We start from the raw sequence: 24,805 nt of genomic DNA, 5'->3' as shown, positions 1-24,805 counted from the left end.
GTGCTGCCCTCCCCAGTGAAGTGTTCCTGGGCTAGCGCGCTGCTCAAACCACCGGAACTTCGCTGGCACCGCGGCTATGGCTTCGCGACCCGTCACTCTCGGCATCGACTTGGGCACCACGTCCGTGAAGGCCGCCCTGTTGGAAGCTGCACCCGGCCACCCATCCGGGTTCGCGGTGTTGGCCAGCTGCGCCCGGGCTGCCCGGGCAGAGACAGAGAGCGCAGCGGCGGGGTCCCAGGTGAGGTAGCGTCCTGGAGCCGCCACCTTCGGACGACCCTAGCGACATCCCGGGCAGCACCTTTCTGTGAAGAAGTACCTCTGACTGTCCAGTCTGTCCGACCTCCACCTGCTGTCCTTTCCTCCAGAGCCTCGAGCCTGCTGCAGCTCAGGCTAAGCCGTTAGATTTTCCCAGGGAGCTTTCCCATCTGCGGGTACCGATCTTCCCACTCTAGGGCTTCTCTGGCGGCCCTGCCCATGGTGCTGGATCCCTCTACTCTTTGCCCATCGCTTTCTGTACTTTGACCCGAGAGCACTCGCTTTCAGAGTAATAATCACAGCCCAACTATCACGCTTGCTTCTCGTGGCTCACATTTGCTCTGTGCCCTCAAGTTCAGACTTCGTTTTGTACCCCTTAGGCAGGCTGCGCTCTGGAAATCAGATGCAGCATTAGGCTTACCTCGCTCCTCTCACTGCGTAGAAGCGAAAGTGAACAGAAAATTTCACTTGGTTACTCAGAGAATTCCAGCTCCAGCAAGATTCTCTAGAGAAATGTTGTCAGAGCAAGAAGGAAGACCCTGAGATAAGTTGATTAAAAAAAGATTTTTTTTTTTTTCTGAGACAGAGTTTCTCAGTAGCTATGGAGCCTTTCCTGGAAATAGCTCTTGTAGACCAGGCTGGCCCCGAACTCACAGAGATCCGCCTGCGTCTGCCTCCCGAGCGCTGGGATTAAAGACATGCGCCACCACCGCCTGGCTAGTTTATTAAAATTTTATCCCGGCACTTGGGAGGCAGAGGCCGGTGGACCTCTCTGAGTTCAAGGTCATCCTGGGCTACACCGAGAAACTGTCTTGAAAAACTAAACTGAACTAAACTAAAATAAAAAACTATCTTTATAATTTTTTTTAAATTATCAGACTGATAGTTATATACCACAACCAGTGGTTTTTGAAACTGTAAGATAGCAAAGTACACATTCAGGGTCCCACAGGCTGGCTCAGCAGCTAAAAGCAATTACTGAGCAAGCATGATGACCCAAATTCCATCTTCAAAACCCACCATGGAGGGAAAGAACTGACTTTAGAAAAACTGCCCTCTGATGGCCACATGTGCTCCATGACAGGCACATGTTGTACACATACACACACACACACACACACATACACACTATATATACTATATATAGTCTACATGTATATATAGTATACATATATACATAAATATGTGCAGACATGTGCAAAATCCTATGAATTAAGAACAGTGGACATCTGATGATGTAGGTAGCCTCAGAACGGACACCAAGCCTCAGACTCCACTCCTGTTAGTTTCCTGAAAAGGGAGAGTTTATAATCAATTTATTTACAGAAATTAATTTCAAGGTGGAATGTAACATCTCACTTTTTTATTGGCCTTAACTTTTTTCCTCATCTGAACTAGGTGGCCACTAAGGCTTCTTCCAGCCAGAGACTTGGATTGAGTGCGGTATCCCACTCTGGAGCTTCATGTCTCAGAAGCTGTTGCCCAGGGTCTGTATTCAGTTCTTTGGGGTCCAGAATCCTTCTTGCTGGAATGTGTTTAAGAAGATAAAAATTGCAGAGACTCTTCTAATTTTCCCAGAGGCCTTCACATTTAATTTGGTTGGAGCCTCAGGGCATTTTAGAATGATATTCTACTTTATTAATTATGACATGGAGAAGCTGGCTCCGATTTTGGAGGAGTGAGAAGCTGGGCCAGGATTATAGTATAATGGGTTCAGACCCTGCCTTTTTCTCATAAAATTGAGCCCCCTTCTCTCTGTTATGAGATAGGGTTTTGTTGACCTCAAATTTGGATCTTCCTTATTTAGCCTCCTCCCAAGTGCTGAGAGGGCAGGTGTGCTCCACCCCATGCAGCGAAAATACAAGTTTTTGAAGAGAATCTCTGTCAGTTGTCTGTTTTCTCTGGCTCTGCCTCCTCAATTGGTGGGGCACAGGGTTGGGCTGGTTTGAGTGAGTTGTTCAGCACTTTTTTTTTTCAAGTCTGAAATTCTATATCTGGGTATAGCTCTACTGATGTTTTGAACCAAGAAAGAGTAGTAACAATGACTTTTCTGTCACAGTATGGGTGTGCCCATTGTCTTGGGACTGCCCCTGGTCACACTCAACCCTAAAATGAACTGCTGAACACAGCTTTCTTGTCTTTACCCCAGCTGGCTCATGTTCCTCCTCCATGGTCTCCACCCACACAATCCATTCACCCCGGACCCATTTTAAACAGAGGCCCCTCTGTCCTGAGGGGATGCACCATCCGATGGCTATTTGAGGACTTTTAAACTGCCACTATCTAACAGAAATGAAATCACAATTGTGAGCTACACATGTATTTTCAGTTTTTGAGTGACTATTTTAAAAGAAGTAAAAGGAATGGATGAAATTAATTTAGTTTAAATTTTATCTATCATTTATTAATTTGAGACAGAGTCCCACTATGTAGACCTAGCTGGCCAAGAACATATTATGTAACAGAGTTCTATCTGCTTCTACCTTCTGAGTACTGGGATAAATTAATTTTTGTTATGCATTTTGTTTAACCTAATGTATATAAACCATCATTTAACAAGCACTGATGGAGCTGTGTTAGTGAGCTATTTTGCATATTCATATGAGTTCTGAACTAGCATGTGTGTCTTTAGATGCTCCTGTATTTGATTGTAAGTGGATGCCAACCTTGCATTGTGTTCCTCAGCCCTCAGGTTTTATTCAAGTCCCACCCCCACCCTCACTTTTTTCTTTTTGAAAAAGTGTTTCTCACTGGCTTGGAGGTTGACAAGCAGGCTGGCTGTTCCATGAGCCCCAGGCATCAGCCTATTTCTGCCTCCCCAGTGCTGGGATCCCAAGTACGCATCACAGCACCAGGCTTTTACAAACACCAGTTCCAGGGATTAATCTCAGGTCCTCAGTCTTGTAGGGAAAGCACTTGACTGACTGATCCATCTCCCCAGCCCTCAGATGTAACTTCAATCTTTCAGTTCAGATCAGACACATGGCTTGCACTTGCTGGGCAAGCATTCTACTGTTATGTATCTACTACTTGACATTTTTTTTAGCTGTACAACTTTAAAATGTGTTTCCTCTGTCTAAGGCCAATCTCTCAGCTTGAACCTGTCCAACTCCTGTATTCTTTTTATGGTGTCATCTACTAGGGTCTCTTGACTTTTACTAGTATTAATATGGTTTTAGATTAAACGCTGATTAATTTTCATGACTTTATTTTTTGTTCTTTTTTTTCTGGGAATTGAATCCAAGGCCTTGTAACTGGTCAAAATGGGTTCTTCCACCAACTGTATTTTGTATTTTTAATCAGAGTTTTTTTCATGTGCAGAATAGAACCCAGGGCTTGATAGATTCTAGGCTAATACTCTACCACTGAGTCACACTTCGCTCTGTATTCGATACTAAATTTTTAAAAAATTTTATTTATTTTATGTATATGTGTTTTATTTGCATGTACACCTTTATTCCAGAAGAGGCCATCAGATTCCACTTACAGATAGTTGTGAGCCACCATGTGGTTGCTGGGACTTGAACTCAAAACCTCTGGAAGAGCTGCCAGTGCTCTTAACTGCTGAGCCATCTCTCCAGCCTCTATTTTGCATTAAAAAATTTACTTTACTTAAATTATGTGTATTCATGCATGCCCGTGTGTAGATTTGTGCATGTGAGTGCCAGTATCCATGGAGGCCAGAGGTGTCCGCTCCAACCAAAGCTGGAGTTACTAGGTGGTTGTAGGCCCCCAAAGTGGGTGCTGCCTAATGGGGATATTGGGAGTCCAACTTGGGTCTTCTGCAAGAGTTGTACATGCTCTTAATGGCTAAGATATGTGTGTGTGTGTGTATGTGTGTGCATGTGTGGTATAGGTAGGTGTTCATGTTTATATGGGTGGGTGTGCATATGTGTGCATGTAGAAGCCAGAGATGAATCCTGGGTGATTTCCTTCATTTCACTTAATCTTCTGAGACAGGATCTTTCACTGAGACTGGAGCTTGCTGTTGCTTTGCAACACTGGGATTGTAGGCACATATTGCTGTGCCCAGCTTCTCCGTGTGGGTGCTTGGTTTCAAAACCAGGTCCTCACGCTTGCATGGCAAGCACTTTATTGACTGAGCGCTCTCTCCAGCCTCAGGATCTGCTTTGTTTACATTTATTATTTACTCATTTGTTTATTTTATTTTAAATGAGATCTCATTACGAGACTATGTCTCACTAGCTCAGACTATTCTCAAACTCTTAGGCTCAAACATTCCTCCTGCTAGGGCTTATCTGATAGTACTCTAGTCTTTTGGAGGTTTGTTCTTGAGACAGGGTCTCACTACATAGTCCTAGCTGCTCTGGAACTCTCTATGTAGACTAGGATGGTCTGGAAATAACAGCGATCTCCCGGTCTTTGCCTCTCCAGTGCTGGGATTAAAGGCATGCTCCATGCTCCACTGTACTCGGTTCTTTGGGTCTCTCTTGACCACATCTTCCCTGTGTCGAGGCTCAAAGGATGATATTCCCCCATTGTGGCATCTTTGTTGAGGAAGCCAGTGTAGGGGGAATGAAAATGTCCTAACGAAGTTTTCTCACCCAAACACACAGAGAGTTTTTTTTTCCCCTCAGATGTATCAAGAGCAGGCTGCAATCTGGATATGAGCCTCGCTTTCCAAGTCCTTGGGAGGCCGAGGCTGGAATGGGGATCATTGGCATGGGAGTTAAGAGCCAGTCTGGACAACAAGCAACATTGCCCACTCCACTTTCCTTTCATTGTTCCCCCCAAAGACCAACCTACAAAGGTGCTAGACCTGTCTTCCATCCCCTATGAAATTTCACCCTCAGGCTCAGTCAGGAAGACCAAGGGATGGAGCCCTCCTGCATGGACTTCCCTTTCTTGGCGGTTAATTTCCATCCTTTGGGTTCATTTGAGTTTCAGAGACTCATCTTACCAGCTAATTTCTGCTCCTCCCCTTATCATGTAAGACTTTTCTAATTTCTCTACATTCCCTAGTCTTTCTTTCTTTCATTCCTATAAAAAGGGGCAATGTAAACTTCAATGGCTCTGCGTCTTCTGATTCTCTTCCATGCTGTGATTTTTTTTTGTCCTCTTTCTTGTTAATAAATTGACTTGCTTTTTCTCCTATTGAGTCTGTCTCCAGTCATTCAGTTTAGCCAACCTTGATTGGAGGGGAGAGAGGGAAATTTCATCTGCCTCTGCGTTGCCAGTTTCTTTCTTCTGCCTCTGTCCCACCCTTCCACATCCCCTATAAGGAGACCCCCCTCCTTATTTCTCTTGCTGACTGTGGAACTGGCTTTTTTTCAGCAGAGCCTGGTGTGTTGCTGAACAGTCCAGAGTTGTGGCTTCTTCCCTGAGGGTGGGGAGTGGGCCTTTGATGGACAGTCTCAGGGGGTGGGGAGTAGGGATTTGATGGACAGTTTCAGGGGGTGGGAAGTGGGCCTTTGATGGACAGTCTCAGGGTTTGGGGAGTGAGCCTTTGATGAACAGTCTCAGGGGGTGGGGAGTGGGCCTTTGATGGACAGTCTCAGGGAGTGGGGAGTGGGCCTTTGATGGACAGTTTCAGGGAGTGGGGAGTGGGCCTTTGATGGACAGTCTCAGCGGGGTGGGGAGTGGGTCTTTGATGGACAGTCTCAGGGGGTGGAGAGTGGGCCGGGCCCAGCTGGAGCTAATCAGATCCTTCAGTTCCGTATCTTGGCAATGGCGCTTGGAGGAGTCTTCTCTCTAGGAGATCTCTGGAGGCCCTCCCTCCTTGGTCTGTTTGTTTGTCTGCCCATGCCCACCCTGTCCTGTTCTGTTTCCAGGGCCGGGAGCAGGATGTGACTAGAATCATCCAAGCCCTAAATGAGTGCCTTGTTGCCCTCCCCCGGCAGCAGCTCCAGAGAGTCGGAGCTATCGGAGTGTCTGGACAGATGCATGGCATCCTATTTTGGAAATCAGGTCAAGGTATGCTCGGTGTGGGTAATGATCTCATGTTGTGGTCACTTAACAGACTAAGAACAGGGTTGTGAAGGACTCTTGGATCAGGGTCAGGTTGTCCTGGCATGGGCATAGTGCCTTGTTCCTCAGAACAAGATATCAAATGCTATCTCCTGTGTTTTGTGTACATTTTGTCTGGGCCAAATGTGTTGTGAAGGCTCAACTGTCTACTTGCACATCCATTATATTGCCCATGGACAGCCGGAGAAAAAGCAACTTTGATGTTTCTTTGGGACTCAGTAAGGAGGATCTCACATAGCCTTCTCTTTATTGTGCCTGCTGTGACTGGACAAGATGCCAAGCAGAGGGAACTGGAATCTGAGTATTTTAAAATTAAAATTTAATTTATCATTCTCTCTCTCTCTCTCTCTCTCTCTCTCCCTTCATTCTCTTCTTCCATTGTACATTCTGGGGATGGAGCTCAGGTGGCTAGACTTGTGTGGGAAACACTTTTACCAGCTGAATGATCTTGCTGGCCCTGGGTATAGTATAGGTTTGTTTTTTTTTAAACTCAGTCTTATGTAGCTCAGGCTGGCCTTAAACTCTTTAAATAGCAATGTTTAATGTCTTTAACTCCCGACTCTCCTGCCTCTACTTCCATGTAAACCCAGGACCTCACTTCATATGTGCTAGGCAAGTACTCTATCATTGATCTATGCCCTAGTTCTTGTTTTTTACTTTTATTAATGACTTGGTAAATTGCCCAGGCTGTCCTTGAACTCACAATAGCTCAGGCAGACTGCAAAGAACTTAGGATCCTCCAGCCTCTTAAGTAGCTGTAATTACAAGCTTGTGCCACCAGCCCCAGCAGGGTATAGTTTCTAATCTTTACATAATTTTTCTTAATTTAATTACTATCACTTTAGTGGGCAAAACATTCTTATTGTGTTTTTGTCATTTGGTCCTGGGGATGGAACCCAGGGCCTTGTACATGCTAAGCATGTGCCTGCAGAGCATTATTTTGTCTTCGTCTGATGAAGGTTGGCCACAGGGCAAAGGTGTGGCCCTCAGGGGAAGACTGTGCCAGGAGGACAACAAGCACTTCAGGTGCCAGGTGTCAGGGTAAGGATGCTACCAGCATGACCTCATCCGACTTTCCCAACAGTTTTATGATGAGTGTGACTGTCACCACTGTGCAGGTGAGCAGGAAGTTCAGAGAGGTTAGAACAACATACAGGGGCAGTCGTGGTCGAGCTTTCAAAGGTCTCTCAGAAGAACAGAGCCACAGGAAGGCAGTGGTACAGGGAAGGGGGGGACTTCCCAACAGAATGTTTGCAGAAGGAATAGAATTTACAGGAAGTCACCAGCTCCCCGGATTGCTAGGCATTCTTTTTTTTTTAAATTATAGAAAATATCATATAGACATCCACTAGAAAGGGTAGTTTATAAAACCATTTAACCTCAGGAACATTATCATTTGGGCGCAGATGGGTGCTCTTATTTATTGAGATGGACTCTTGTACCTCCCAGACGCAGACACATGGTACTGCAGCTGGCCGAGCGCAGGTTTTTTTTTTTTAGGGGCAGAAATGGCTGCTTGGGGTTGATGGGTGATGTGGTTAAGAGGGTGGGATGCTGAATTCACTCCTGTCTGCCTAGAAAGTCAGGGCCTCAGGTGCCCTGGGCTGAGTGAATGGTGACTCTCCTCATCTAGTGATGTGTCCTCTGAGCCTTGCCCCAGACAGGGCTGGGAATCTGCAGAAGCCCCTTGCTCCCTGAACTGCCTGTTATCAGGTTATCAAGTGAGCTGCTTGGCTCCAGGCAGCAGAAGGCCAATGAGGGCGCCAGAGCTGACCTCTCCTAGGCAGTCTTAGGTTGTAAAAGCTTTTTAAATTCTCGAATTCTTCATTAACAAGAATAAATGTCCTTTTAATACCAAAACCCTTTCTAAAGGGGAGAGCAGAGATCTAATGATTGTGGTCTGGTCATCTGCCTTCCCTTCTCCAAGTCTCCTGGATTCTGTACCAACCACACAAACCATCAGCCACATTGTTGGAAGAACTGCTTAAAATTTCACGGAGCCAGTCTGCCGTCTTGTTTTGCTTTCTACTTCTGGGAAACAGGAAGCAAGTTTGCTGCTGCTGATTCCTGATGATGGAGTCCAGCAAAGTCAGGTTTGGGATTGAGTTGTGCCATTTTTTATGGTGGCCACAGTTCAGGTTGGTTTTAGTACCTACCACATGGAGGCCGTGTGCTGGTCCCCCTGGGAGATGTGGAATTGACTGTAGAAGCTTGTATCTTCCAGAACACAGCCATCATGGTCAGGCACCTGCAACTCGAGCAGTGGACCAAGTACTTCAGTGAGGACACAGACAAGCAAGTGGGAGGCCTGGGAGTGACTGGCATTTTCTGAGAGGCCTGTGGTTAGGCCTGTTTTTAGAGTCCACTTTCAGGCTCAATAAAAGAAGGAGAAAAGTAGGGGCCATAAAGCAAAGCTAAATGGCAAGCTGCAGACAGGGCAAAAACATTTGCCAATGCAGAGTAGGTGAAGGACAAACATCAGGCGAAGAAAAGGCAGGTGGACCAAGGGTCCCCGACAAACAATTCCTGGAAGGGGAATTACAGAGGACACGATGCTCAGTGCCATCCGCAATTAGGAGAATGCAGATGTCAACAACCATGAGACATTGTTTTCCACCCACTGGGCTGAAAGAAATCCAAAGGCCTGGGAATCTCAAGAGTTGTCAAAGGGGTGGGAGATTGGCTTATTATAAATACTGCAGTTGGTATTTCAATAGTGTAAATTAACAGAGCTCTTTTGTAGGGCAGCTTGGCAAGGCCTGTTAAAAAGGGTGGCTGCTATGCCTTAGGAATTATACTACTGGGAACTGGTCCACGAGAAGTACTTCACTGCATCTTTGTTTATAGTGGCAAAACTGTGCCATTTACCTGTGGGGGCTCATTGCATACATCAGTCAGGCCCATGACGTGGGATGATGTTTAGTAGTTAGAAAGAATAAGGTGCATTCAAGCATATTGACACACAGAGGACTCAAGACTTGCTGTTGGGCAGCAATAGACACAATAGACTATTATTATTTAAACAAACACACCCAGGTCAACCACACAAAACAAAACCTGTTGTGTGAAGGTCAACAATAGATGGTCACCCAGTAAGAATGCACAGTGATAAGGGGGTTGCAACTAAGCGGAGAATGGGCAAGCAGGACTTTTACCCTCTCTGTAATATTTGAATATTTTTTTAATTAAGAATGCTTTCATTTATCATTATGTTGTTACAAGCTTCAAAATGTAATAGCTCTTTAGCAAAGAGAAAGAAGGAATGAAAGAGGGAAAGAGAAGGAGACTTCTGTTGGGTCAGATTCTGGGACAGGCTTCCTAGGTTAACATACTAATTATTAGGTCTGTGAAGCATCCTGGTTTATTTTTTTATATGTGGGGATAACAATCACATAATCAAGGCTCAGCATCCATATGGCAGCTTACAACTGTTTGTAGCCCCATTCCTGTGTAATCTAATGCTCTCTTCTGTCCTCCACAGGTACCGCATGCATGCGGTGCACAGACATACATGTAGACAAAACATGGCAAATAAATAAACAAACAAATTGCCGCATACCATGAATTACTATATTTATTTATTTAAAAAGTATTTATTATGTGTACAGTGTACTATCTGCATATATGCCTGTAGGCCAGAAGAGGGTGCCAGATCTCATTACAGATTCAGGTAGCATTGCAGCTGTGGAGGAGGCTGTCGTAGGAGGAAGTGTCCCTCCCTGTCCCCGCCTCCCAGGGGAACTTGACAGCAGGCAGATGCTGTAGGTCCCTGATGTCCAAGCTTTGGCCTGTAACCTGCCTCTCTGCTGTGCTGCATGCCAGGAATACTGACAGACTGTTTAACAAGGTTCCTTTAGAGTATTCGCAGCCATTGTTCCATCTATCTGTAACAATAGTCCCCAGCCAATTTAAAAAGATTTATTTTTATTTTTAAAAGATTTATTTATGTATTTTATGAATGAGTGCTCTGTGTGCATGTCCATCTGCAGGCCAGAAGAGGGCACTGGATCCCCTTATAGATGGTTGTGAGCCACCATGGGAATTGAACTGGTGACCTCTGGAAGAGCAGCCAGAGCTCTTAACCATTGAGCCCTCTCTCCTGCTATTTGTAAGGCTCACTCCCTTACTACATTCATGTTCTTCACATGCCACTTCAGAGAGGACTTCTGCACCACCTCCAATAACCTACCACTGTCTTTTCCTTTCCCCCTTTGCACATTTTCCACAGCAACTAAAAGTACCTGGTATCATATCTTTGCTTGTCTCCAACCTGGCATATAAGCTTCATGAAGGCAATGGGCTTGTTCACTATTTTGTGCTCAGAGACTAGACTGGAGCAGTGTCTGTTATACTACTGGGAAACCGGGACCTCTGGAAAAGCCGCCAGTGCTCCTAACTGTCGAACCATCTCTCCAGCTCCCCACAATGTCTTTTGGGAGAGCACCCTTAATGACCTAAGATCTCCCACTAGGTTCCACCTCAAAGTTTCTACCTCTTTTCAATAATAATGGGACCAAGCCTTTAATACATGGTTTGGGGAGAAATTCCAGTCTGACCTATCACAGAAGAGAAAGGTTTGTCATCAACATTACCTTCTCTAGTATTTACTGAGTCTTCTCCATGTGGTGGCAGTGTTCTGAGTGCTCTTCATGTATTACCTTATTTAATGTAGACAGTATCACACAGACAACACATAGGACTCTAACCAGAACCTTATTTAACCCTTGCTTTTGCTAGAATAGAAGTGTCAGAAACATTAGGATTCAGGGGTCTAGAGTTCTAAGTGCTTTCTAGTTCTGAACTTTCAGATGGTTGTCACCAAAGTACTGGCTAACGTGACCCTTTGTCCCCAGGATTGGTTTCAGATGAATCATAAGAGGAAAAAAAACACAAAGAAAATGGGAGAACACTGTAAGAGACCTTGGGGTAATGGGGACTCATTTGAGCTGGTATGTGTGTGCATGTGTATTTGTGCACGTGTGTGTTGGCTTGGGCTGAGTAAGAGACAACCAGTCAGGAGGGGAATTCTGGCGTCTCCAGCCCACAATAGTCCTACAGGAACACAGGTGTCTTCAGGGATATAACCAAAGCATTAGAGAAAAGAAGTTGTCCTCATCCAGCTCAAGATTCGGTGACTTAGAGTCTAAAGATTCATGTAACATCATTTGTTCTTGGGGGCCAACTGGGACACCCTGGCATGAGGAGATAATTTGTGACACAGGGACAGATTACCTGTGGATCCACTCAGGATCTGTGTATCCTTCTCTAGACCTTAGGGCAAGACCTGTACCACTGACATTCCTGGGCAGATTAGCCAGTGTTGCTGGGAAAATGAGCTCGTAGGCCAGGATAACAGACACGTGAAGAACAGTCCTATTCCTCAAGAAAAATATTGTCTTGGGTTAGTCTGATTGGATGAGATGGAATTCACAGAATGGGATGCAAAGAACATAAAATGAGTTCGATACAAACCAGGTGTAGTGGTGCATCCCTATAATCCTAGCACTCAGGAGACCCAGGCAGGAAGATGGTGCGACAGAGGCCAGGCTGGGCTACACAGTGAGACCCAGTCTACACAATTTAATTTGATACACTGCCTAGGGTTACTATTGCTTTGATGAAACACCATGGCCAAAGCAACTCAGGGAGGAAAGGTGATATGGCTTATGCTTCCATATCACAGTTTATCATCAAAGAAACTCAGGACAGGAACTCAAGCAGGGTAGAAACCTGGAGGCAGGAGCTGGTGTAGAGGTCATGGAGGGGTGCTGCTTACTGGTTTGCTCCACATGGCTTGCTCAGCCTACTTTCTTTTCTTTTCTTTTCTTTTCTTTTCTTTTCTTTTCTTTTCTTTTCTTTTCTTTTCTTTTCTCTTCTTTTTTCTTTTTGGTTTTTCAGGACAGGGTTTCTCTGTAGCTTTGGAGCCTATTTTGGAACTCACTCTTTAGACCAGGTTGGCCTCGAACTCACAGAGATCCCCCTGCCTCTGCCTCCCAAGTGCTGGGATTAAAAGTGTGCACTGCCACCACCTCCTGGCTCAGCCTGCTTTCTTATAGAACCTAGGACCACCTGCCCAGGAGGCCACACCCACAATTGACTGGGCCCCACTTCCATTGAGCACTAATTAAGGAAATGCCCTACAGACTTGACTACAGCCTCATCATTTTTTCAGTTGAGCCTTCCTCCTCTCCTGTGGCTCTAGCTTGTGTCAAGATCATATCAACTAGCCATCACGAACGCTAAACAGTACTGAAGGGGGATGATGTTAGCCAGGGCAGCACAAAGGAACATACAAAAAGAACCAGGAAAATTAGATTTTACAAGTCTAGAAGTTGAAACAGAGTGTAATACATGAAATTAATAGTAGAATGGATGAAACTTTAGAACAGATATCAGACTGAATGACCAGATTGAGATCTGTCCTGGGACTGGTGAGGCGGCTCAGTGGGTAAAGGCTCCTGCTGCCAAGTCTGGAAACTTGAGTTTGATTCCCAGAACCCGCATGACAGAAGGAGGAACCAACTCCTATAAGTTGTCCTTTGATCTCCACACTTGCTCTGGCATGCAGATGTACACATGCATGTGCACACATGAGTTCACAAATACATATGAAAGCAGTTATTAAAACTGAAAACTGTCAGGAAGTTGGAAAGGATATCTATCTATCTATCTATCTATCTATCTATCTATCTATCTATCTATCTATCGTCTATTTCTCATCTATCTACCTGTATATTATTTATCTATCATCTGATCATCTGTCATCTCTCTGTCTATGATCTATCTGCCTATCATCTATCTATCCATCTATCATCTATCTGTCTGTCTGTCATTTACCTGTCATCTGTCCATCCATTCAAGAGAGGCAGAGGCTACAAACAGAAGCACTAACATCTGAATAATATGAGAAAGAAAAATGACAGTGGAGAGGAGGAAATATATGAAGAAATAATGAAGAAAAACTTCCCATAATTGACAAAATAAGATGGAGTACCCCAGACTGAAAGGGCCCAAGGAATGTGTACCAAACCCCACAGCTAGTTATATTCTAGTGAACTTTTGAGGACAGAAAATTGAAAAGCTCACAGAGCCCCAGGTCAGATCTCACACAAAATAAAGAGGAACAGATGACCTCTGGACATTTTCTTACAGCAATTCTCTCTGGGAAGTGCAGTGGGATGGGATTTCGGATTCCTGCCTCTGTTTCTGCATCACAAATTATCTCCAAACTTAGTGATTTACAGATAGCTACCACTCTATCACATCTCAGGATGCTTTCTGACTGACTCTGTTTTTTTCCATTTTTATATAATTTATTAATATCCAGGGTAATGATGATCATGAAAATTAACATTAACGTATCATTAAACATTTATTAAAGAGTTAGAAAAATAAAGACAACAATCATTTCCAGCTCTACTACCTTAATATAATGACTTAAACTAAGTGTCCTTTCTCTCAGACTACTGTCTATAAAAAGGCAATTTTTAATTTTTGTTGCATTTTATTTGTTTGAGTGTGTGTGTTGGTGTGTGCATGCTATGCTAATCAGTCTGAGGCTTACTTTTTAAAAACATACCAGAGCTCATACCGGAACTACATTAATATGTAATGTTTTTTCACTTAATGTTGCAGCCTAAGTATTTTCTATACTATTACATAATATTCACAGCTGACTGACTCGTGCATGGTGTTGATGGAGGCAGGCTGCTGCTTGTATTCATCTGGGGGACAGACTCCTCAGGATGGCTCAGGATAGCCTTTATCAGTGCCTGCTATCTTTATGAGGAAGGCTGCAAGGCCAGCTCCCCTGGGAATGTCTGTTAGATGTCACAGTGGCTGCAGGGTATCTGGGCTTTGTACCTGGAGGCTGGTTTCTCTGAGAGGGGTGGGGGTGACAACCCTTTGTGTGTGTGTGTGTGTGTGTGTGTGCATGTGTAGGCACAAATGCGTATTCCATGACCACATTCTGACCATGTGTGGTGGTCAGAAGACACCTGTAGGAGTCAGCTGTCTTCTTTTACCATATGGATGCAGGATCTGAACTCAGGTCATCAAGCTTGGTGACCCACACCTGTATCCACTGAGCCTTCTCACTGGTCCTTCACATTAGTTTTTGAGATAAATGGACTGGTCCTCTTCCAGGCCCAGCCTTACCTAGAGCTCATCCCTGGGGTGAGGATGGAGGCCACATCCACTGCTGCCAGCCAGGTACAGGTGGGGGCCATGAAGAGTCTTTTGAGAGCCAGTCCAACTAATGATGTGGCCACTGTCATTATCCCAGGGAAAGATGTCTCTGTGTCACTGTGCCCCTCAGCATCTCCCACATAGTAGGTGGGGGAGGCAAGCAGAGGCCGGGCTGGGAAGGCTTGGAGTCCCAAGGCCAGAAGTATGCCTTGTACTGGTCATTTGGGTGTTGATCAAACGTGATGGGCAGGAACTTATCCACAGGTAGCATGCGTTGCAAAGACTGAGAGGCTAACAGTTTGCAAGCGCCTGCCAGGCTCAAGGTGTATGCTAGTATCCAGTAGGAGTACCCAGTCACCACCAGACCGGGCAAACCCTCCATGGCCACCTTCTCCTCAGGGTTCACCTGCTTCTGGCCAAGGTAGATCAGGCCCCACAAAAGCTTCTGAGTCACCACGTCCTCCATCAGCCGTTCCAGCCGCCTCTGGAAGTTATCCTCAAAGCGGACGTCATCCTCAAACACCACAACCCTGGCCAGGCCCCTGACAACCACCTCTTCCCAGATGGAGTAGTGGCTGAGGCAGCAGCCCACCTCACCCTTGATCAGTGTGCAGCCCGTGTAGGTGTCCTGGTACCAGGGAGCAGGTCCACACCAAGGGGCTTAAGGATACTGCTGTTGAGTGTCCTGCCATCCACAGCCTCTCACTGAATCCAAAGCTCACCCTTCCATTGGGCTAGCTGACTAGTGTGCCCCAGTGACCTATCCATCTCTATCGGGGTGGTAGTTATGCCTAGTTTTTACCTGGGTGTAGATTTGAACTCAAGTCTGCTTGCTTGCTTGATCTTACCCACTGAGCCATCTCTTCCGCCTTGGCCACACTTCTTATAACCTCGCCTTGGATGTTCTTAATTATGACTTCTCCATATTCTCTCAGTCAAATAAGTCACCAGGTAAGGGCATAACTAAAGGAATAATGTTAGATACTGCTGCTTAACAAGGAGATACAGCAAGGGTTGTATGGGAATCCACCACAGATAATGGTTTTAAACAGTGAAGGAAAGGAACTTTGGACCTAGACTGTTCCAACGGATAAAGCTGCCATTCAACCTTGAGAATATGAAGAGCATCTGAGCATCTGAGCATCTGAAGCAAGAAGGACTGCAGATACAGGAGGACCTGCCCTGAAAGCAGCTTGGTTAAAGTGCTTAAGTCAGAGCACAGGGGACTTCATATCAGAAGAGACAGATGAAATAAGCTTGGTCAGACCTCTCTAATGTCAAAAAATAATTAATGAATTTGGGGATGGGAATGTGCTCAGTGGTAGAACATGTTCTTAGTATTCAGTAGGTCCTAGGTTCTATCCCTAGCACAACAAATAAGCAGTCAATTAGCTCAGAACAAAAGAGAAGAGGAAACTGGGTGATCCATCTCATATCAAACCTAGAAAATTTTGTCGTCATGAAGGTTGGAAGACAGGATGATCAAGAGACCTTGAGAGTTTGTTAAATGTCTTCTCTTATGAGCTGGGGGAGATGTGTATCAAGTTAGAGATGAATTTAGTAACCAAACCAAGCCTGGGTATGGCAGTACTCTGGCACTCAGAAAGCTGAGGTAGGAGTATCACAAATTTGAGACCAGTCCTGAGCTAGACCCTGTCTCAAAACACCCAGTCTAACCCAACTCTTTCTCACCCACCCATCCACTCCATCCTAGGCCCAACCCCCACACAAGAAGAGTGAACATTGAGATGAGGGTGGAGAACAGAGGTGAGACACACAGGAGAAGTGAGTGAGGTCACCCAGCCACTCTGCTCTCAGACCCATGTGTGAATGAAGCCCTGTCCCAGAGGGGAAGGTTGTGCTGTAAATTCATTGCAGAGAAGATCCAAGGACATGCCTGTACTCACTCAATGCTGTTTTCTCCATTTTTGTCATCTCCTTTGTTGCAGGCTGTGAATGGACGGAAGGAGGGCCTGCCCTTGTCTTTGAGCCCAGAGCCGTGAGCCACTTGGTCACATGGCAGGATGGCCGTTGTAACAGTGGTTTCCTGGCTTCTTTGCCTAAACCAGCATCCCATCTCAGTGTGGCCACGGGATTTGGCTGTGCAACCATCTTCTGGCTTTTGAAAAACAGGTCTGACAACTGTTCTTTGAATCAGCATAGGGTTTCTGGGGTGCGGACAGACAGGACTGTATCTCTAGTTAGTCAGCATCTTTTGCCCTGTGCCCCTGTGCCTTGAGTGGGGCCTGGCCCAAGGTGGAGTCACAAGGCTCACATTTGGTCTAGAATGGTTCCATTTGTGGAGGTTCACCATTGGCTATCTGGTTCTAACTCAGGACAGGAGATGGAGGTGGAGGTGAGGTGGCGAGGGAGAGAGAGGGAGAGCCAGAGAGGGCAAGTGATTTGCCAAGGTGAGTTCACAGTGGGGGGTCAGGGCTGTAGGGGACAGAGCCATGACCTTTTTTCCCAGGCATAGGGCCTTTTCCCTCAGGTGCCTTCCCCTGGAGCTGACATGGGATAGCTTTATCTAGAGTGGCCAGGACACTCACTGCGTTGAGCTATAGTTTGTGAGCTTGTGGCTGTGCCTCAGCTGTGCCATGTCTAGTCCCCTCTGTTCACAGCTAGGTACAGCATGAGCTTCCATATTCTCATTATATTGTGACAAACTGTTTCTGGTGTGATAAACAGCCCAGAGTTCCTGAAGTCCTATGATGCAGCTGGCACCATCCAAGACTATGTGGTTGCCATGCTGTGTGGCTTGCCAAAACCCCTGATGTCTGACCAGAATGCTGCTAGCTGGGGCTATTTTAACACCCAGAGCCAGAGCTGGAACTTGGAGATGTGAGTATGGCCTCATGGGTGGATCCAGAGGAGGGGCATGCCTGCAGGGAGAACCTGAGTAGGACTTTAGAGCTGTCACCCTTGTCTGTATTGAAAGAGAATGGGGCAGAGGCTGTCTGGGGGAGGGATGGTTTCGACTTCAGTCTACATGAACATTTGCCTTTCAGGTACAGAGCTCCAGGGCCCTGTAAGTTCACTTTCTTCAGGGCCTCAATTTTGAGCCCCAAGACACAGTTAAAAACACATGGTAGTCCAGGTAAAGAGCTTTGTGGTATGCTTCATGCAGCCTTCACTAACCGTGAGCAGTGGATGCATGGGGTGTTCATGAGGCCTCTGGGCCTGGTTTGGTTTGGAATGCGCTAACCAACTCTAATGGTACTGGGGCCCCAGTGTTCCCTTTGCAGAAGGTTTGTGCTCCCCTCAGACAAGGGTATTGGAACGCCCTCGACGTCTGGCTCATCTCTAATCCCTGCTCCCGTCCCCCTCTTCTATTTATCTCTTCCTCTTTCTGATGGCTGCTGTTGAGATTGTTTGTCCCCCAACCCCACTCTGTGATGAATCTCAAATTTTAGTTCACTGTCTACAAAACCCAAACTCATGACTTTAAAAATGCCAGAGACGTTTTGTAGTAACACCGCATTCTGTCCTCCCTGCTGCTGTGTGTAGCTCTAGCACTGAGTTTCCAGGAACCGGTACAATCCAGATGGCTCACTTCTGTTTTGCAGACTGGAAACGGCAGACTTTCCTGTCCATCTGCTCCCTGACATTGCAGAGCCAGGCAGCACGGCAGGCAGAACCTCTCACTCGTGGTTTGAGATCCCAAAGGGCACACAGGTGGGCGTAGCCCTGGGTGACTTACAAGCCTCTGTCTATTCCTGCATGAGCCGAAGGACTGATGCAGGTAAGTTTGCCATTTGTTCCCTCCTTAGACTCCTGCCACTGTCTCCTCAGTACCCTCTGACCCCAGGGTCTGTGACCCACAACATGGCCACAGGCTCAGGATCCTTTCAAGGTAGAAGCACCTTCATCTCTGCAGGGGAATCTCTCCTTGCATTGACCCCACTAGGGCTAGGAGAGGCAGAAGCCTCCTTTTTTCTTTCTGTGTAACCTATGACCAAGAAAACAGAGATTAACTGGGACCATGGCTCAGTGGCAGAATACTTACCCAGCATGCACGAGGCCCTGGGTTCTGATCTCAGCATGAGCAATAAGGCAAGAGAAGGGAACTAGAGCTGTTATTATAGTATCAATGAAAGTTATATTAGATGCACTTCTAAGAGCAGAACCGTTTTTGTCAGGACACAGTCTCCATTTGGTTTCTTTTTAGGAATCTATAAAATCTAAGGACATGTAAAGTGGTACAGACCCTTTGGAAAACACTGTAGGTCCTTAGAGGCTAAATGTGGAGTTAGCGTAGGACCTGGTGATTCCAGTCCTAGAGATACAGCAAGTGAACCAGAAACACGTGTCTGCACAATCACTCCAGCCCAGTAGTTCATACCAGTACCGTTCCCAATAGCCCCAAGTGGAGTGTGACAACTGGGCCATCTGTACAGTTAAAGGGATGAAAGCTCTGTGAGTGCTACAAAGAGTGAGGACAGACATGAAACCGTATATCACATGCATCCAGTAATGCCTCAGTGTCATGGAATAGCCATGGACAGAGAAGGATGATTGGTTGCTAGGGGCTGTGGTGAGTGATTGTTAAAGGGTACATTTTCCTTTTATTATTATTTTTAATATTTATTTATTTATTATGTGTACAGTGTCCTGCCTGCATGTGTGCCTGCAGGCCAGAAGAGGGCACCAGATCTCATTATGGATGGTTGTGAGCCACCATGTGGTTGCTGGGAATTGAACTCAGGACCTCTGGAAGAGCAGTCAGTGCTCTTAACCTCTGAGCCACCTCCCTAGCCCCACATTTTCCTTTGAGAGTGATGGGAATGTTCTAAAATTCGTTAGTGGTGAAGGCTGTTCCCAGGTGAAAAGACAACTTTTCCCACTGTAGGGTATCATAGATCACTTCTGACACTGGGTGCACCAGGTTTCTACCTGCACCAGCAAGTATTGAACTGGGCAACGGCAGACACCAGCTGAGTGGCCTCTAGTTCAGTTCAACCTTGACACCTTCTCTTTGGAGGTATCTTCAGATCCCACAGGTTGAGAGCTCAGGTCTAGAGAGGTTTCTCCCCACACCATTCATATCAGGTTCCCACATTCTCTCTATAGTTCAGTTATGCTGCCTGTGTGGTTTAGAGAGATATATTAACTGGTTTATTGTGAAGGATAAAGCAAAGGATACAGTTGAAGAGGTGGATGTGGAGGGCAGTGTTTGGGAGATGGCATGTGACTATCTATACCTTCTTTTCTATGCTACCTCCAGAATCTTCCATGTCTTAGTTACAGAAACTCTTTATTCTGTCCTTAAAAACCTAGGTTCTCTGGAAGAGCAGCCAGTGCTCTTAACCACAGAGCCATCTCTCAGCTCCTAAGTGGTTTTTTCTTTATGACAGAATCTTTGATAGCCTAGGCTGGCCTTGAACTCTTTATTCTCTATTTCTATTCCCCCCACTTCCTGACTTCCTAGGATACGACTGTGCAACACCATGAGTAGTTTTCTCTCACCCCTAAAAAACCATAGAATTGAATATACTAGGATATTGTATATTCAGTTCTGTAACTGAATACCACAGACTGGAAATTTATAAAGGAAAGGGTTCATTTAGCTTATGACTCTAGAGGTTTGGCAATACAATGTTGAGGGGCCACATCTAGTCTTGGACCTTCTCGCAGATCATGACATGACAAAGGACATCACACACAAAGACAGAGAAAACTAGCCCAGGTGAGCTAGCTTTTCTAATAAAGTTGCTCTCACCATAACCCACAAATCCATTCATCAACAAGCCATCTGATCCAACTTGGAAAGTTCCTGCTGGTTGCCCTTCTTAGCTTCATAATGGAATTGAACTCTAACATGAGTTTGGACAAGAGCATTCTAGTCATAGCAAGACCCCCTCTTCCCAGGGTGGTTGGATTCTCTGGTTCCATGGGCAGAATGAATGGGGTCTCTTCCCTGGGCCCTGGCCCTGAGCCTAGAGGCAGGTGGGGTAATATTGCTTCTGGCTCATAGCCTTTCTAGAAGGTTTGATGTGGCATAGCACAAAGATTCTTTATTGCCTTTTGAGGCTGTTTTTTCTTTTGTTGTTTCTGATCCCTTAACAGGTGAAGAAATTGGATGCTGGTTTCTGTTTGGTTCCTAAACCTGCCAACTCTGAGAAAGTAGTGCACTATTGGCTTCTGCTTTACTTTGTTTATTAGACTGACTTATTTTATTTATTAGTGTTTATTTATTAGACCGAGTCCAGCACACACTTGGTAGGGACAATTGTCTATGCCTCTTAAAGTAAGTACTACACAAGAACACTCATATTTTGAACATGACCACGCTTTCCCCCTGCTCTGTTACGATGTTATGATATGTGACCCCGAGTTAGCCCTGCAGGCCTAAACTCTGTTGTCTTTGTGCAGTTCTCAACATCAGCACCTCCGTCCAGCTGGCAGCCTCCATGCCTGTGGGATTCCAGCCACTGCAGACTCCAGATCCTGCAGCCCCAGTAGCTTTCTTCCCTTACTTTGACAAGACCTACCTAGGAGTTGCAGCGTCACTCAATGGGGGCAATGTGCTTGCCACATTTGTCCACATGCTTGTTCAGTGGATGGTGGATCTAGGTAAGGTGGAGCCCACAGAGTGGTGTGTTCTCTGCTCGTTGCCCTTGTCACTAATGTATACTGTCCAGATCCAGCCTCCCACCCAACTGAGTCTCTCTCTCTCTCTCTCTCTCTCTCTCTCTCTCTCTCTCTCTCTATATATATATATATATATATATATATATATATATATATATTTGCCTGCCCCAGGAGTCTGAGATTTCAGCTTCCTTTCCTCTGTTTCTGAAATGTCATTATACACGTATATTTGGGGGAGGGCAGGTGGCCAGGCACTTTCCCCCTAACCTTGACCATGGATTATTGCAACAGTTTCCCAGCTCCTTCTGACTCCATAGTCTTACTTTCTCAGCTAGAAAGTCAAGGTCTTATGGCTCCTTACATTTAAGGCCTCCCTTCTGATGACAACAAACATCTGAAAAAATGGAATGACTGACACACATGAGCGAAAAGACCACTGGTGTTTGACAACATTGTAAAATCCTAATAGCACTTACTTCTGGTTGGCAGTTCCTGCCTCCATTTCTTGGAAGGCTCCTTGGGAGTACCTACAAGGTTTTCCTCTATGTATAGTGGCACATGTAACTGCCGTGTACCAGAGGTCTGTCCTGTAAGCATTGAAAGTCAGCCAACCAGATTTAGGAAAATTGTGGCCTTTAGGTGCAGTGGTCACTGGAACATATCAGGTGAAGTGATTACTGGAACATGTATGTCAAAGTCAGGTAACTGTAGAAAACATGAAATATGGGAACAAGGGTAAGACACAGGCAGAAGGCACGTGGGAGTCTTCTATAGGCTGTGCACACAAGATGGCAGGCTGGGGTTGGCAGATTGAGGGTAAATTCTACCTTCTTGGCTTGATCTTCCTAGTGTGTCTTTGTAGGGAGAATCAGGAGAAGGTTTTGAGTTGCAGAACCAGTCCTCAGACCATGCAGGGAAACCCTATATTCAGATTCTGCTGTAACTGGATTGGGTCTGTTTTTCTTACTAGTAAAAGAGATAGTACTATTCTGTTTACTACTCCGATTGGCACGGTGAACCTGGGAGAATGGATCCTAAAAATGAAGTGGATTACAATCTCATGCAATAGCCAACTTCTGGAGGATCTGGCTTCAATTCTCAGCACCCTCATGGTAGTTCACAACTATCTCTAACCGCAGTCCCAGAAGATGTGGTGCCCTCTTCTGGCCTTTCAGGCACTGCATGCATGTGTTACACAGTCTTTGCCTGCCTCCATCAACTGCATGGTCTCACACAGATCTTCCATTTCTGACAGGCCTGGAGGCTGAAGAATCCACTGTCTATTCACGCATGATTGAGGCGGCTGTACAGCAGAAAGACACACATCTCACCATTACCCCGACAGTGCTGGGCGAGAGGCACCTACCAGACCAGCTGGCCTCTGTGACTAGAATCTCCTCGTCTGACCTTTCCCTGGGTCATGTGACCCGGGCCCTGTGCAGAGGCATTGTTCAGAACCTGCACTCCATGCTTCCTTTTCACCAGCTCCAAGAGTGGGGTGTGGAACGGGTGATGGGGAGTGGGAGCGCACTGTCCAGGAATGAGGTGCTGAAGCAGGAGGTCCAGAGGGCATTCCCTTTGCCGCTGTGCTTTGGGCAGGATGTGGATGCAGCCTTTGGGGCAGCTCTGGTCATGCTCCGGAAAGACCTCAACCAGAAGGACCTTTAGTTCAGCAAGCTCTTTGGTTAAAAGAATGCTGGTAATTCTATCTAATCGACATTGCCAACATGATCTCTGGATTGTCCTTTTCCTGGACAGTCCTGTGAGCAGACTGTAAATTATACTTGATCTTGAGGTACTATCTAAATTGACCAAGATCTTACCTTCAGGACATATGATAATCATGCAACCAGGAATCACTAATCAGATCCCAAACTAATGCCTTCCAAGAACAGATCTGAGAGCTGATTACAAATGCACATGTGAGAGCTGGAGAGAATGGGAAGAGGGAGAGGGAGAAGAAGAAAGAGAAAAACACAGCTTCCTGATCACTAGGCTCATCTGTGATGCAGTTGTAGACAGAAAAGGAAGATGACTTCAGAGCGAACAGTCAGGTAGTCATGGCTCCAATTAAGCAAAGAAGACTCGCTTTATGTCCAGCATTTGGACTGGTCTCTATAAGAGATCCAGCTTTGAGTCAAATGCATTGTGGGAAAAATCCTTCCTGCAGGATTTTACCAGGTGGCTGGAGGCCCCTTTGCAGTCTTGTTGTCCCTCAGCCCTAGCATGTTCTCCGGGTAGAGAGAGGCCTAAGGACGGTGAAGCAGGATGGCTTGGAGGAGGCTGGGCTTTCCTTGCCATGTGCATTTTTTTCTGGGAAAGTACTGCACCAGGGCTACCCTGAGTCCTCTCAACACAACTGGCTTGAAGGCACATTCCAGAGGAGGAAAAGCAGGTGGCATGAACAGCAAAAGGGACCAGAGTACTGTGGCGAACACTGTTCTGACAGACTGTTTTAAAGATGGCGGCAAGGCACTGAGCCTTTTCCATGACTGTATCCAGTCATATGTCCCCCAGTCCCTGCCACAGGGGGTGGCCAGTTTCATGAGAGAACCCCTTATCCCACAGGTCCCACCCCTTTCTCTGTGGTGAGGGCCTTGCTGGCCTCTCATGGCTCTGGCTCAGTAGAAATGCCCTGTTCAAGAGGGCATGCGTATAGGGCCAGAGCACCATCAGTCTTCTCAAGTTACAGAGCCTTCCAGGACAGCGTCACCATCACCGCACCTCCTAGACTCCTAAAGGACCCAAGACTTGGGGGCAGCTGTGACTTTGGGGAGCAGTCATGTTGTCTCTTTGTATGAGTCATTTTGTGAGCTGATTGTGGGAACCCATTTGATGAGTTTGGCTCCCACTGCTGGCTACAGTTCAGATAACTGAATAAAATTCATTTTTCCAGAATCTTGTCCCTTTGATAAACACATACCTATCTGTTCTGGAAAGATCATATATTACTGCATGGCTGCAAAACGGACATGGCTGACATGGCGGCAGGGACCCTCATAAGTAGATATGGTGGTGCATGCTTTTAATTCCAGCACTTGAAAAGCAGAAGCAGGAAATCTCTGTGAGTTCTAGGTCTGTGAGCTCAAGGACAGCCAGAGCTACACAGAGAAACCTTTTCTCAAAAAAAAAAAAAAAAAAAGAGGCCTTGCCCCATATTACCAGGGCAAGGATACACGTCTTAGATCAGCCCATCAGGTGCCCTTGGCAGTCATGTCACAGCCCTTGAGGAAGGCCTAATGAGAGAGGTGGAAAAGCAGAGGGCTCCTTGGTACCCTGTTAGCTGAAGAAGCAGTGTTCTAGGATCATTTAGCTTCCTGAGGTGCAGCTGGTCTTGCATATTCAGAGAGCTGTGGGTAATGTGTAAAGACTAAGATCTTGGGCTGGTGAGATGCCTCAGTGGGTAAACAGACTTGCTGCCAAGCCCAGTGACTTGAGTTGTATCCCTAGGATTCACGTTGTCCTGTAACCTCCACACCTGTGCAGTGGCACAAGCGTGTCCTGTCCTAAATAAATAAGTAGATGTAATAAGGGGAAGACCTGGATGGGTGTCCTCTAAGCCATGGAGCCAGCATGACACTAGAACTCTGTGACCTTTTTAGGTCACGTGTCTGCTCTGCCCTTGAGGGCTGAGCCTTGGAGTTCAAGCTTGTTGACTAAATGCCCTGCTGCTCCTTGTCAGGGCCTCTTTTCTCTGGCCTGAAGTTACAGCCCATCCACCGCTTCAACCCTCATTGCTGCAAGGTGCCACAACATGCTGGACGTCAGATTGCTCCTCAGATGA

The 24,805-nt window shown here is 46.1% G+C and overlaps 1 protein-coding gene across 1 annotated transcript; it reads left to right on the top strand.

The window, feature by feature from the left end:
* The first annotated feature begins 3 nt into the window (after positions 1-3).
* Shpk (sedoheptulokinase) lies at positions 4-23,919 on the top strand. Its single transcript, XM_048448706.3, has 7 exons — positions 4-238; positions 6,048-6,189; positions 16,380-16,563; positions 17,119-17,271; positions 17,997-18,172; positions 20,803-21,003; positions 22,277-23,919. The coding sequence occupies exons 1-7, from the start codon at positions 77-79 to the stop codon at positions 22,687-22,689; spliced, it is 1,431 nt and encodes a 476-aa protein (XP_048304663.3). The 5' UTR covers positions 4-76; the 3' UTR covers positions 22,690-23,919.
* Positions 23,920-24,805: the final 886 nt, after the last annotated feature.

Source organism: Myodes glareolus, chromosome 9, assembly GCF_982192425.1.
Source record: "Myodes glareolus chromosome 9, mMyoGla1.1, whole genome shotgun sequence".
Lineage (NCBI taxonomy): Eukaryota > Metazoa > Chordata > Mammalia > Rodentia > Cricetidae > Myodes > Myodes glareolus.
Note: the sequence above shows the minus strand (reverse complement) of the source record. Positions and strands in the feature narration are given on the sequence as shown.

What these genes read in the sequence shown, in the direction of transcription:
- Shpk (XM_048448706.3), top strand. Translation starts at nt 77, where the DNA reads ATGGCTTCGCGACCCGTCACTCTCGGCATCGACTTGGGCACCACGTCC. An exon ending in ATTTTGGAAATCAGGTCAAG is followed by an intron (nt 6,190 to 16,379) that starts GTATGCTCGGTG and finishes CCTTTGTTGCAG; the next exon opens with GCTGTGAATGGACGGAAGGA. An exon ending in CAGAGCTGGAACTTGGAGAT is followed by an intron (nt 17,272 to 17,996) that starts GTGAGTATGGCC and finishes TCTGTTTTGCAG; the next exon opens with ACTGGAAACGGCAGACTTTC.